This window comes from Microcaecilia unicolor, chromosome 7 (genome assembly GCF_901765095.1).
Source record: "Microcaecilia unicolor chromosome 7, aMicUni1.1, whole genome shotgun sequence".
NCBI lineage: Eukaryota > Metazoa > Chordata > Amphibia > Gymnophiona > Siphonopidae > Microcaecilia > Microcaecilia unicolor.
In genome coordinates, this window is record NC_044037.1 from 180,342,616 (window position 1) to 180,356,583 (window position 13,968).

General features: G+C 41.2%; 1 protein-coding gene across 2 annotated transcripts in view; it reads right to left on the bottom strand.

Moving 5' to 3' along the window:
- The window catches only part of FLACC1 (flagellum associated containing coiled-coil domains 1), a 114,243-nt gene that overhangs the window by 77,169 nt on the left and 23,106 nt on the right, over window positions 1-13,968 (bottom strand). For both annotated transcript variants that reach the window (XM_030209620.1, XM_030209619.1), the window contains exons 2-5: window positions 13,800-13,898; window positions 11,689-11,766; window positions 10,439-10,516; window positions 2,056-2,116 (exon numbers count right to left, since the gene is read on the bottom strand). In XM_030209620.1, coding sequence (XP_030065480.1) covers window positions 2,056-2,116; window positions 10,439-10,516; window positions 11,689-11,690 — 141 coding nt within the window. In that variant the 5' untranslated portion in view covers window positions 11,691-11,766; window positions 13,800-13,898. The remainder of the gene's footprint in view (window positions 1-2,055; window positions 2,117-10,438; window positions 10,517-11,688; window positions 11,767-13,799; window positions 13,899-13,968) is intronic.

Genomic DNA, 13,968 nt, shown 5'->3' on the forward strand with positions numbered 1-13,968 from the left:
CAAATGTATAAACCGTAAATTTTTCATCCTGAAGAGATTTTCCATCATTTCCAGTTTCTTCTGGGTCACATAAATTATCTTTTAGCAGCGCCATTGCTAAAGAATTTAGTTTATTAACCTTCAATTGCAAAGATTTTCCTTGATCCAAACTGTACATAGCAGATCATAGGGTTGCCAACGTAACTACTTCAGGTTTTTCGGTAGGTAACAATGAGCTTTGAGAAATCTGGTCTAAAGACTTTATCCTAGGCACATCTGAAATAAACAAGCTTCCAGATTTCAAAGCCTGCACAATTTATCTTTCTATCAGCATGTTTAGTCAAAGAGGAAGAAGCTCAGTAGGTCTGACACCATCCTTTCCATCCTTTGTATCCCTCAAGGCCATAGGAACAGCAGTTCCTGGTTGCATTGGTGCTCTGCGTATCGCGGGGGTAAGAGATGTTTCTAAAGATAAGAGAGACACCAATTCTTCCACTCTTTCAGCATCTTTCAGCGGCTGTGCTTCTGAGTTTATCTCCAGGGACTGGCTTGTCAATTGGGCTGGACATTCCCTTTCACTTCTTACTCATACAGGTACACAGGTAATCAAAGCAGGAACAATGCCACTGCTGCTCACACACCCAACCTTGCTGCTGCCATCTTGCTCTGCCCAGAATTTTTACTTTTAATAAAAGAAAACTGAGGCATCTTACTGAGGGCCTGATGCACAAAACTTACCATGCTTGGAACGTTTGCTTTAGACCGGTTGTAGCCTGTCTAAAGCAAACGTTATTTAGCGTGTAATGCACAAAGAGTTTCTGTGTCCCTCATGTACAAAACGCTTGTAATTTTCGCTGATTTGTCAATATACAATGTATTCAATACTACTTTATATTCATACAAAATGAAAAAAGTGACTACTTAGCTTGCAAAAGCAATCACAGCGCCATGTCCATGATCTAACACCAAATTACAAGCATTTTGCACATGATTGGTAACACCAGCAGGCTCCGGATTTAGAATAGCGTATGCTATAGGAGATCCAAAAGCCTGGTTTTAAAAGTTTATCTGATGCATTCACTTTACCTTGATTGGTTGCTTGAATAGTAGTCACGTGCATTAGACTCTCCCATTTGCTTTGCATAGAAACCCAAATAGTGCCAACATTCCATGCTACCAATCCCAGATCAAGCAGTTGCTTCCCCATGTCTGTCCCAATAGCAGACTATAGACTTTTCCTCCAGGAATTTGACCAAACCTTTTTAAAATCCAGATACGCTAACTGCTGTTACCACATCCTCCAGCAAAGAGTTCCAGAACTTAACTATTCGTTGAATGAAAAAAAATATTTCCTCCTATTTACAACAGGTTTCTTAGAGTTGTCTAGTGTGTGCTCCAGCCTTGTTTCTGGCCTGCTTCCTGCCTTACTCCAGCCCTGTCTTCCAGCTCCAGCCCTGTTTTCTAGCTCAAGCCCAGTCTTCTAGGTCCAGCCCTGCTTTCAAGCTCCAGTCCTTTCTTCAAGCTCCAGTGTTGTCTTCAGACCAGCCTTGCCCAGGTGTCTTACCCACTGCCAGTTGGGGCCTAGCCAGCCCTCGGGTTGGCTAGGTAGCGTCAACTTGGCTGTGACCCAAGGGCTCACCCTGTCATGACACTTGTCCTTTCCAGGTTTAGGTAACACTACTACATGTACATGATTCAGGTGTTTCTCATATTCTGGGTAGTTCTGCCATATTCTCATTCCTTTCCTAATAATCCCTAACATTCTATTTGCTTTCTTAGCCAAACTGAGCAGAAGGTTTCAATGTATCATCAAATTCTTTTCCTGGGTGATGATCTTGCATTATGTAACTATAGTTTGAGTTCCTCTTCCCTACATGTGTCAATTTGCACTTACTCACATTAAATGTCATCTAGAAAGAGATTTATTTTGGTGAGCATGATTTCTTCAGTGCATGTAGGGCCTAGTTCAATTTGCTTCTCCGTGGACAACAAATGGGAGGAAAAACCTTAGTGAATCAGGTCTCTAGTCTCTGTTTTAAACATCACCAAGTGCACATGCTACTGTGTTCAACTCACATCAACCAGTTCTTTCTTTGCTGGTCTGTATCCACTATGCCCACGACCTGCTAATCTCACCCTATAAAAGAAAACCAAAGAGCAGTTATCAGACAGAAATCTGTAAAGAAACTCACAGAGAAAGTGGAAAACTAGGCATTTTAAGGGTTATTCTATAACTCGGCGGCATCACTTACAAATGTCAGAGGTGCCAAAATTGCACCTATGAGGCTATGCCTGAGAGCTATAGCACCTAACTGCAAGGGGACATATATGTAGGCAGAGCATAGGCAAACCATGGGCATGTCTCCAACTTATGCACGTAGCCTATAGAATAGTACAATTTACGTGATTTGCATGGTGCACTTAGTCAAACCTATTTATACCTGCCATAAAGCTGCTATAAATGGCCACATATAAATTTAGGAGCACCAATTTAGGTTTACGCTAGTATTCGATAACAATATCATCATGCCTAACTGGAGGCACAAAGTTACAGAATTGCTCCCTTTGCCTTTATGAAAAATGTGCAAAATATGTAATTCAAGGTATAAGGCTGCAAAACCTTTAAATAATATAAAGGGGTAATGTAACTAAGCATCGTTTTTATAGGTGAAATAACTAGAGACTCGTGACCCCGGGGAGTAGGCCAGTCATTTTAAGCAGTTTTGGACTGGGATACTTATTTTTATTTATTTTATTTATGTTTAAATCATTTTTATTAGAAAATAAGTACAGTCACATGTTTCAAAAAGTCTTTAACAACATGTCTAAATTAAATCATGTAAACGATAGCAGGTTCAGTGCGGCTTACAAGGTATGGTACAGAGTATCACAGAGATAATACAAAGTATGGTACAAAGCATCACAGAGATAACCCAGTTATACAGAGTAGGACAATAGGACGATATGATATGTGGGGGAGAGGGTTGGAATTTGGGTGGTGCTAGTGATGTGGATGTGGATTAGGTTTAAGAATTAAGTTGGGTTGTTAGGGTAGGCTTGTTTGAAGAGGTACGTTTTCAACAGCTTTCGGAAGGGTAGATGTTCATTGGTTGTTCGGATGTTTCGAGGTATTGTGTTCCAGAGTTTGCTGCCTATAACGGAGAAGTTGGATGCGTAGTAGGTTTTGTATTTCAGGCCTTTGCAATTGGGGAGATGAAGGTTGAGATACGTTCGAGAAGATTTGGACCCGTTCCTGGCTGGTAGGTCGATCAATTCGGTCATGTAGCTTGGAGATTCGCCATGGAGGATCTTGTGGATCATTGTGTGGGCTTTGAAGTTTATACGTTCCTTAATAGGGAGCCAGTGGAGTTTTTCACGTAGTGGTGTTGCACTTTCAAATCGTGATTTGCCAAAAATGAGTCTGGCTGCTGTGTTTTGGGTGGTTTGCAGTTTTTTCATGATTTGGGCTTGGCAACTGATGAAGATGCTGTTGCAGTAGTCGGCATGGGTGAGTACTGTGGATTGTACTAGATTCCGAAAAGTTTTCTGCGGGAGGAATGGTTTTACTCTTTTCAGTACCTACATCATGTTGAACATCTTCTTCGTTGTGGCTTTTGCATGAGTTTCCAAAGTTAGGTGGTTGTCTAATATTACTCCTAGGATTTTTAGATTGTCAGATATTGGGATTGTAACGTTGGGGGTGGTCAGGGTGGTTGGAAGCTGAGTGGCGTGTTGTGATGAAAGGATTAGGCATTGAGTTTTCTCTTTGTTCAGTTTCATCTTGAAGGCGTTGGCCCAGGATGTTAGGATGTTCATGGCAGTGATTATTTTCTCCAAGATTTCTGTAAGGTTGGATTGGAAAGGGATGAATATTGTGATGTCATCAGCGTAGATGAAGGGGTTGAGGCCGGATTTGGCTAGGGATTTGGCCAGAGGAATCATCATGAGGTTGAAGAGGATCGGGGATAGAGGTGTGCCTTGGGGGACTCCACATTTTAATGACCATGTAGGCGATATTGATGATGTTGATTTGACCTGATATGATCTGGTGGTGATAAAACTTTTTATCCATTTAATGATATTTCCGCCGATCCCTAGTTTGTCCAGCAATTTTGTGAGAATATTGTGGTCTACCATGTCAAATGCACTGGATAAGTCGAACTGCAGAAAAAGTATTTTGTTGCCAATTGATATTTCCTGTTTGAATCTGGATATCAGGGTGAGCAGTACTGTTTCTGTGCTGTGTGCAGGTCAAAAACTCGATTGTGATTCATGTACTATGAAGAACTTTTGAGTGAATTCGTTAAATTGGGAGGTCACTCTATTTTCCATCAGTTTGATTAGAAGAGGGATGGAGGCCACCGGTCGATAATTAGTGATGTCGTTCGCTGGTTTCTTGGGGTTTTTCGGTATTGGTGTAAGTATAATACTACTGTTTTTGGAGGGGAAGGAGCCTTGTTGAAGTAGGAAATTTAAGTGGGTGGTGAGTTCTGTGATGAATCGTTCTGGGGCATTTTTAATAAGATAATTGGGGCATGGGTCCAGGTGGCAGTGAGACTTGGAGAGTTTGGATAGTGCTGAGGAGATTTCCTTAGTGTTGAGGGGGGTGAAATTTGTCCAATAACAATCTGCTGGGATCTCTTCAGAGTCGGGGTCCAGTTCATCAAGGAAAGTGTCAATATTGGAATCATCATGGGGAATTGTGTTGCACAGATTGGTGATTTTGTCATTGAAGTATTTGGCCAGCTGGTCGGCAGATGGACAATTTAAGGGTGAAGTTGTTACTGGGTTCGTGTTAAGAAGATTTTTTATGATTTTGTATTGTTTTATTATGTCTGTTCCGGTGGCTGTGATTTGTTTTGTGTAGTATGTTCTTTTGGCACGTTTAATTTCATTCTTATATATTTTTTTTAGTTTGTTTCCACATATTCAGGGTGAGAACATCTTTTGATTTGCTCCAGGTTTTTTCTAGTTTTCTGGTTTCTTTCTTTAGTTTTTTTAGTTCTTCGTTGAACCATGGAGATGTTTTTTTCTTTGTGTGTAGGGTTTTGGAGTGTAGCGGAGCAATTTCATCTAGAATGAATTTGCATCTGTGGTCCCAATCTGTAAGGAAGTGGTTTGTATTTGGGTCTATCACCCAATTGTTGTCGTAGATGAGTTGCCAGAAGGTATCTTTTTCGATTCGTCCTCTGGTTTTAATTGTTGTGGGTTCCGGTGGTTTGGGTTGGTCTTTTTTCTGCCATTGTACAGATAGGGTTGCTTTGTGGTGGTCGGACCAGGGAGAAGCAGCCCAGTGGATATCTGATAGGAGGAAGTTTTGATCTGTAGAATGTTTGAGCGTGGTGATATCAAGTGAGTGGCCTTTATTGTGGGTTGGTACTATTGGAGGGAGGTTGAAATCACATATTTGGAGGAAGTCTGTACAGTCCGGGGTGTGGGTAGAGTTGGAGTCTTCTAAATGGAGGTTTAGGTCCCCTAGTAGTAGTATGTTGGAGTTGTTGACGCATGCATTGAATATAAAGGCCATGAATGTGGTTTGGCTATGGTTCCAGTTACTGGGAGGTCTGTAGAACAGTATGCAGGCTAACTGTTCACATAGCATGGGGTTATATAGTTTTATAGAGGCAATTTCGAGTTGATTTGAGATGGACTCTAAGGTGGGTTCTGCGGAGAAGTATGATCTGTAGATGAGTGCAATTCCTCCGCCTCTTTTGTCTTTCCTAGGCCAGTGTGATATTTTGTAGCCCGGAGGATATAGATCATTTATGATAGGATGTGCTGGTTGACGGATCCAGGTTTCTGTGATGAAAAGTAGATCCAGGTTCTCTGAGGTGATCCAGTCTGTGATGATTTCGCTTTTATTTACCACTGATCTTGCATTGATGTATCCTATTCGGACAGTTAGAAGTGAATCAGTGGTATGTGGAGATGGGCGAATTTTGGTAATTTGTCTTGTTTTTTTGTGATTTGGTGTTGTTGGGGTATATTTCTGTTTTCAAGGATGGTATCGTAGACGGTGTAATGTTTCTAGGGTTGTTGTTGGTTTGTAAGGTAGAGGGTGTTGTGTGGGTGCTTGAGTGGTATTTGAGGAATGATGACATGGTGAATCCAGTTGAAGAGGTTGTGAGAGTTGCGTGTGTTATATTAATTGAGTGGATGGTGATTGATAGTATCAGGATGATCATGCTGGTGAAATATTTAGGTTGGATGGTGAGTGAATGTGTGTGGTGAAATAAACATATCAATATATCAGCGTACATACAATTTAAAGATGGTATAGTAATTATATGATAACTAAATAGCTATATTATAGAGCTACTATGTTATGTTAGCAAGGCATTCGTAGCAAGTGGCGTTACTTGTAAGATGACTAAGTAGCTATATTATAGAGCTTTGCTGTATTGTCTATTTGGGAGCATTTAAAGCATATAAGCATTTAAGCATTTAAAGGACCTCATTCAGCATGCTCCAGAGCATATATAAAGCAGTTAAAGCATATAAAGCATTAAGCATTTAAAGGAAGTCTTTCAGCATGGAACAGAGCATGTGAAGCAATTAAAGTGTTTAGATGAGCTTACAGAGCATTTAAAGCATTCAAAGAAAGTCTTTCAGCATGCTACAAGGTATAAGTTCGGGATATAGAAAACACATTATTCAAGTTAGTTATTGCTCACGAGTTGTACTTTTGTGCGTTGTTCCTCTTCTCGTCGGGGAGATGTTCAGATTGCCTCTCCGTGCGCCGGGGTGGCAACAAGTCGGTAGGGCCCGATCGTTGAAGTGGAAGGAAGCCCTTGAAGACTATAGGCGCGTGATCTCCTCGTGGTTTCCTGTATTCCAGGTTCCGGTATCTAATGAGTAGTTAAAGTTCACTCTTTAAAAGTGGACTTAACACAGCTACCTTATCACTCGATACCGGAATTATAGCTTTAAATCCACATTAGGGGTTTGGAGGAGTGACTGATGGAACAATTGTGCTTACTTCTCTGGATTTAAAATCATTTCAAAAAATAAAAAATGAGAGTTTTGGAGCTCAACTCCTTAACTGGCTTTCCTTGGACATCCAGTTTTGTGAAATCTGCCACTTACACATATAAATCAGTACTTATATGTCTAAGTTGCAAAATCACCACGTAACACACACATAGATGCCACTATTTCCACGTTCAAAGCCCAGAGTGATGCCATTCTTTTTTGAATATGTTTCTTTGTAAAATGACTGTTCGCATTGTATGTGCTGTCAACCACATGTTTTTCTCATGAATTTATAGATATTTTATGAAATACGCTGTATTCAGCAAACTTTTTGTATACAATCTTGTACATTTTTGAAAGTCCAGACACAGAAATCCCTTTTCCTACCTAAACAATTTATGCAAAAATCATGCTTCATTCAAGAGTTAAAGAAATGTCTCTCCAAAGCCTTTCTCCAGTTGGCCTTTACAAACAGTATTCCTGAAATTGTAATCTTGTGTTCTTCTGTTGTATCATCCACACCATGCAGCTGGAAGTACACATTCTTTAAAGAATGTATGGACATCCGAATTGAGACAGGGAAATTTTCAGACAGATGGTTAATACTGGTGAAACAAAATTACGTACCTGTAACAGATGTTCTCTACGGACAACAGCAGGACACAAGTCCTCACAGCAGGTTGATATCACTGACAGAGCCCATGTGGGAAAGAATATCCAGCTTAGTAAATACTAGAAGCTTTTGAGTCACTTTGCTGCTAATGCATGACACTTTTCATCTGCCACTGTTGTGCAGGACCAGCTCAGTCTATTTATTCAGCATGAGTAGATTACAATGCCATGGCAAGATGGAAGAGTATATGAGAATTTGTATCCTGCTGTCCACAGATAACACCTGCTACGGGTACGTAACTTGGTTTTCTCCAACAACAAGCAGGATAGCAAGTCCTCACATCATGGGACTCCCTAGCTACAGGCTCTCTTCAGAAAAAAGGGAAAATAATAAACAAGATGCTACAACAGGTAGGAACCAACATTTATTTGGTGGCAACCAGCTTTTGCATATTTTCACTCCCCTTTTTTTTTGGAAGGCAGCCTAGATCAGAAAAAAATGGGCTTATGGAATGGACATGGATTTTAATCCCCAAAGAGATTCTGGAGGAAAGTCTGGCCAAACTTACTGTCCCATCAGGAAACATTTTCCAAACAGTAGTGGGCTGAGAATGTATTAACAGATGTCCATGAAAGTTTCTTCCATTGAAATGGATCCCAAGAGGACTACCAATGCTGTCATAGCTCTGACATTTTGAGCTGTGACCTGAACCTCAAGAGTCAAGTCTGCCTAGGCGTAAGTGAAGGAAATGTAGTCTGCTAGTCAAATCAAAGAGTGTCTGCTTGTTGACAGAAACCCCTCTCCAGTTGGGATTAAAAGAAACAAAAAACTGGATGGACTTTCTAAGGGCCTAAATAGAAGCAAGCTGTACAGGATGTAAAGAGATGAGTTTTCCTTCTACATGTTAGTCTTAAGTGCCAATTACACTAACATATACCCTAGCAGAGTTGGTTTTCAAACCTGACTCAGCCAAATGCAGAAGGTATTTAAGCATTTTTATGCAGAAAAGGGATCTACGGCCCTTCTGTTAGACAAGATGTCAAACTTCCTCCACTTAAAACAATAAGATCTTTTAGTGGAAACTCTCCTGGAAGCCAGCAATACCTGTGAAACAGTGTCAGGCAAGGTCAAAAAAGCTATGGTTACCTTATCAACATTCAAATTGTGAGCATGAGGGACTTGATGTTGCAATGCAACAGAGTTCCCTGATTAATGATGGGGAATTCCCCAGTTTTATAAGTCTTCTTATAAAAAGATCTGGAAAAGGGAACCACACTTGCCTCAGTCAATGGGCAGTGATGAGAATCATAGTTCCCTGGTCCCATTTGAGTTTCAGCAGAGTTCTTGCTATGAGGAGTATTGGAGGAAGTATACAGAAGACTCTAACCCCAATCTAGGAGGAAGGTGTTGGAGACTAGTTTGCTGTGCCTCCCTATCCTGGAAGAGATCTGAGATACCCACTTTTTCTGCATCAACATTGATGGCAGTATCATATTGAGCAAATAAGTGCTCTATCTTCTCATCAAATCTCTTCATGAGCTGCTCCTTGAAGGTTGTCATTCACAAAGGCATAGGGAATGCAATAGGAGTGGCCGGATCTTCCTGAGTCAATTGAGGAGTATCAGATGCCAAGTTTTGGGACATAGAAAGCTGAAGAAAATAACTGTTCCTCATATCAGGGGCGAAGACTCTAGCAAGTTTGGTGCTCTTCATGCTGCGTTCTGATGAGATGCAAAGTCGATCTACTCTAACCTCTGCATGGCATTTGGTATTGCGAGCCTGTGGCACTGAGGAACTTTTGAGGTCAAATCCTTCCTCTTCTTCAGGCGGGACTCAGATGATAACTGACACTGTTGGCCTCTATTGATGCTCAGTGTTGAGGGTGATTGATACATGCCTGATGTCAGCATCCATTGCAGCTTTGAGATCCCTGGAGACTTATGCTTTTGATCAAACTCAATGGACCAGACTTCTCAGTGCCAAAATTTAATTTGTGCTGCTATTCATGACCTTGAAGACCTCTTTAGTGGAGGAGGGAGCTACAGTAATGAGGCAGTTGAGTAGAGGGGCTTAGTGAATTGTGGGGATAGAGTATGGGTCTTAGATCAGAATGTATCTATTTTGGGACTCTTAAAACCAGAGATCTGGAGATCCTGAGTTAGCATAGTTTATTATATCAGCCCCTAAATTTGCTTTATATTTCTCTCACACAAATTTTATTCTACCACTGGACACATAGGAAGTAATTCTACAACAATGCGCCTCCATTTACATGGCCTAATAATGTGGGTAGTGAGCCTATTCTATAAGAATACCTGGGCATGCAAGTGTCCATACAGTAAAGAATACTACAGTAAACCCAGCATTGAAATGCCAAAATGTAGGCGCAAACATTTATGACAAGTCTATGGCTTGTGTATATGTTCGCTCCAAAATGTGATAGGAATGCACACAAATTACAGTGTTCTGTAAATTGCCCCGTGTAAATGACAGTCCTGCCTATGCCTCACCCATGCTCCATCTCTGTGAATGCCCCTCTAACAGCTATGTACTATGCCATTTGAATACGAAATTACAGACTAGCGATTAGACACGATGCTGCCATTTATATGGGTAAATGTATACTTACTCACACAGATGGCAGTATTCTATATATTTATACGCGCAATAACCATGCAAGTTTAAGCAACCTGTTATAGAATGAAGGGAAGAGCATCTAATTAGTACCTTTCAAAGACAGTTCACCATAAAGCATAATCCTTCAATTTAACCCACATGGGATCTTCCTGGACTCCTGTATTTTCATATTATTTTTTCCTTTCACCTTCTTCTTCCCTCTCATCTTCAAAATAAATGAGCACACAGGGTACTTACGATGAGACAGTGGCAGGTTTTGAAGCCAAGAAACTTTTACTTTGATTTTTGATACTTGAGCTTTTTGCTGAAGATGCCCTGATAAAAAAGAATAATTTATGAAAAATCGGGCTCACGCTTAAAGGATAAAAAATACAATAGCATAAAAAGAAGGATTATTGTTCCAGCATGTCTATGATCTTTTGGAACTTATCTAGGGAGAAGACTTTCTTGAGTGAGGTGTTTTAAGACTTTTATGAAAAACCACTGTTGTGTTTATTGGAAGAGAGTTTCTCTTTCCTTTGCCCAGCGAGGAGGATACAAGGGAGGGTGCCATCTCCAAGAAACGTGCCTCAGAAGTGAGAGGGTGGTAGAGGAAGAAACCTATAGTGCCGAAAATCCCCCACAATTCATCATCTTCTTTACCTCTCCCTCCACCCTCATTGCATTGCCTTCCTGGGTCTGTAGCAGCAAAATTTCTTTTTAAAAAAGCATGCAGGACCATTGCTATATGTGTGCCTATTGCTAGCTTTGCCACTCCGCCCCTCTGAAATAGGAAGTCTACATCAGAGCAGGGAGTATGTACAGAGCAGTGATCCTGTGCATCTTTTTTTTTTTTTTTTTGTGGCTTTATGCCACCACAGTGCATGTGGCAGCAAGTGAGTGAGCAGGTGGGAAATGAAGGTTGTTGGAGCTGGGGCATCTTAGTTGCCCTAAGCCTCTTATATAAGGTGTCTATGCTAAATAGCCCCATGGTTAGAGTGCTGTGTGCCTCCCTTTATGCTGGGACTTGAGCTGGCAACCTCAGAAGCCTAGGGAATGAAAGATTGCCTTCCTCCTCATTCAAAAAGAACCCTATCCCCTGTTTGCTCTTCAATTCTGCTAACCAGGTGAAAAGTGTGCTAAGATTAGTTTACTTTATTTTATTACTATTTTAACACACTTTTCTGCTGACACCCTTATTAAATTAGATGGAACTTTAGAGCACAAATATATGTGCTAGTAAACAGAAAGTAATAATGTATGCTAAGCTGAACACACTTTAACCACTAAATTTGCTTCATCTTTCCCTCACACAAATTTTACTCTACCGCTGGACACATAACACCTAGTCAGTGCCTTTCAAAGACTGTTCACCATAAAGCACAGTCCTTCACTTTAACCTATACAGTATAAGGGATCTTCAAGGACTCCAGTATTTTCACATTATTTTGCCCTTTCACTTTCCTCTTCTTTGCTACCTTCAAGAAATGAGCACACAGGGTACTTACATTGAGGCACTGGCAGGTTTTGAAGCCAAGAAAGTTTTACTGTGATTTTTGATACTTGAGCTTTTTGCTGAAGATGCCCTGAGAGAAAGAATATTTTATGAAAAATCAGGTTCACACTTACAGGATAAAGAATAGTATAAAAAGACGGATTATTCTTTGTACATTTCTATGATCCTTTGGACCAAACTTAACAAGCCCTGCTTATGGTGTGGATGAATAATTTGATGGTTAGAGCAGTGGGCTGAGATCCAGGGGAACTAGGTTCAAATCCCACTGTAGCTCTCTGTACAGGCAGTATACATGAATAAACAATAAGGTCCTATTCTTATTTTTTGGTTCAACCATTCTTCTTAGGATTTAAAAGAGGAATAATAAAGTATAATCCTCATCAGGTGGGTCATGTCAAGAATTTTTTTAGAACTGATTTATGGGGTCAGGGCCAGGACCAGCAAGCTGGAAGACTGGAAAGCGCAGGAAATCCACTCATTTGGCATATACCTTTCATCCAATCAGTCCAGGCCAGATGGTGAAATTCCAATCAATGGGGTTTACTTAACTTTGATGGTAAAAGGGGTAAAGCACACAGTTCAAAGTAGGAGCAGCCCGACCATCAGGCCACCTGAGGTGGGGGGCTCAGGTGGCACACTTCTGGGAGCAGCATGTCTCCCTTCCTTTCTCCACCCTGCTCCCTGAGTTTACCTTCTTTTTACACTTTTTAAAAGTTGGCGGTAGCAGCGATTCCCATACACTGCCCTGCTGCCAGCCTCTCTGATGTAACTTCCTGTTTCTTCAGAGGCAGCCACAGGAGAGAAGAGGCCAGTGCCAGAGGCAGGGTAGCATATGGGAATTGCTGCTACCGCCGGCTTTTGGAAAATGGAGAAAGAAGGTAAATTCGGGGAAGGGGGTGAAGGAAGGAAAGGGGAAGATGCTAGAACTTGGCCCGGGGTGGGGGGGGGGGGGGGGGGAGAGGTGACATCTCAGCCCTTCCTCAGGCGTTATCTTGCCTTGGGCCGCCCCTAGTTCATATTTATGGGGGTAATATTCAGCCTATGGCAGTAAGTGGCTTGTAAGCCACTTCCAGCTGCGGGATAACCTAACCAGATATATAATATCAGGGTATGCACAGCTCCTGGCATTGAATATCTGGGAGTTAATCAGGCAGCAGCTGATATTTAGATCAGTGCTCTGTTAACTCAGTGCATAAAGTTAGGACAGCCTTTTTGCTGTCCTTTTATGAATTCACTTAGCTGGTTAGCAGACTGAATATTGCTGTTTACTGGCTAAGTGCTGGCTCTGCCCCCACACCACCCCCAACCTAGCCAGTCAGGGAATAGCTGGTTAGCAAAGATATTCAGTGGCACTACCCAATTAAGTTTTGCTAATTATTGGGAACTGGCCAGCTCAGCAGGGTTTAACCGGACATGAAACTCTTCGTATTTTGCTCACTACAGGAGGAAATAACTACTTGGGGGATCCAGTTCTATTTTTTCTGCATATTTCTATTTCTGTTTGTGGTCTCTTGTTCTTTATTTATTTATTATTTAGATTTTGCTCACACCTTTTTCAGTAGTAGCTCAAGGTGAGTTACATTCAGGTACACTGGATATTTCTCTGTCCCAGGAGGGCTCACAATCTAAGTTTGTACCTGAGGCAATGGAGGGTTAAGTGACTTGCCCAAGATTACAAGAAGCAGCAGCGGGATTTGAATTGGCCACCTCTGGATTGTAAGACCCCTTGCTCTAACCACTAGGCCACTCCTCCACAGCCAGTGGAGGATCTGCCTGTGTTTTGCAAGCAATGTGAAGGACTTGGTACTCTACAGTTACTGTATACAGATCTGTTTCAATTCATTCTGTTTTCCTAGTATTAGGGATATTGGTGTCTAGGGCTTGATGTAATACTTGAAGTGCTGCCTCTTCATAGGTATGGTTGGTGCTCCCCCATTGAATATCTATGTAAGTGAAGATGTCTGCATTTGTGTTACAAAACAAAGCAAAGTAAATCTTTTCGTTATCTCCATAATTTATTGTGTGTGTATGTTTTATTTTCCTTTTTTTCCTTTCTCTCCTGGGGGGAGGGGAAGGGGGTAACTGGGAGGTTTATCTTGTTACCTGCTGAGTTTATTTGTATAACTGGATTCACTGCATGATTCCTTTGTTCATTTTTTTCTCTTGTTTACAGAAAATGAGAACTTCAAAGGTACTCATGACCTGAAAAGAAATGTGTAGAGAAAAAAAAGTCACATCTGAAGCACTCAACAGAAACATTGCAATTGAGTTG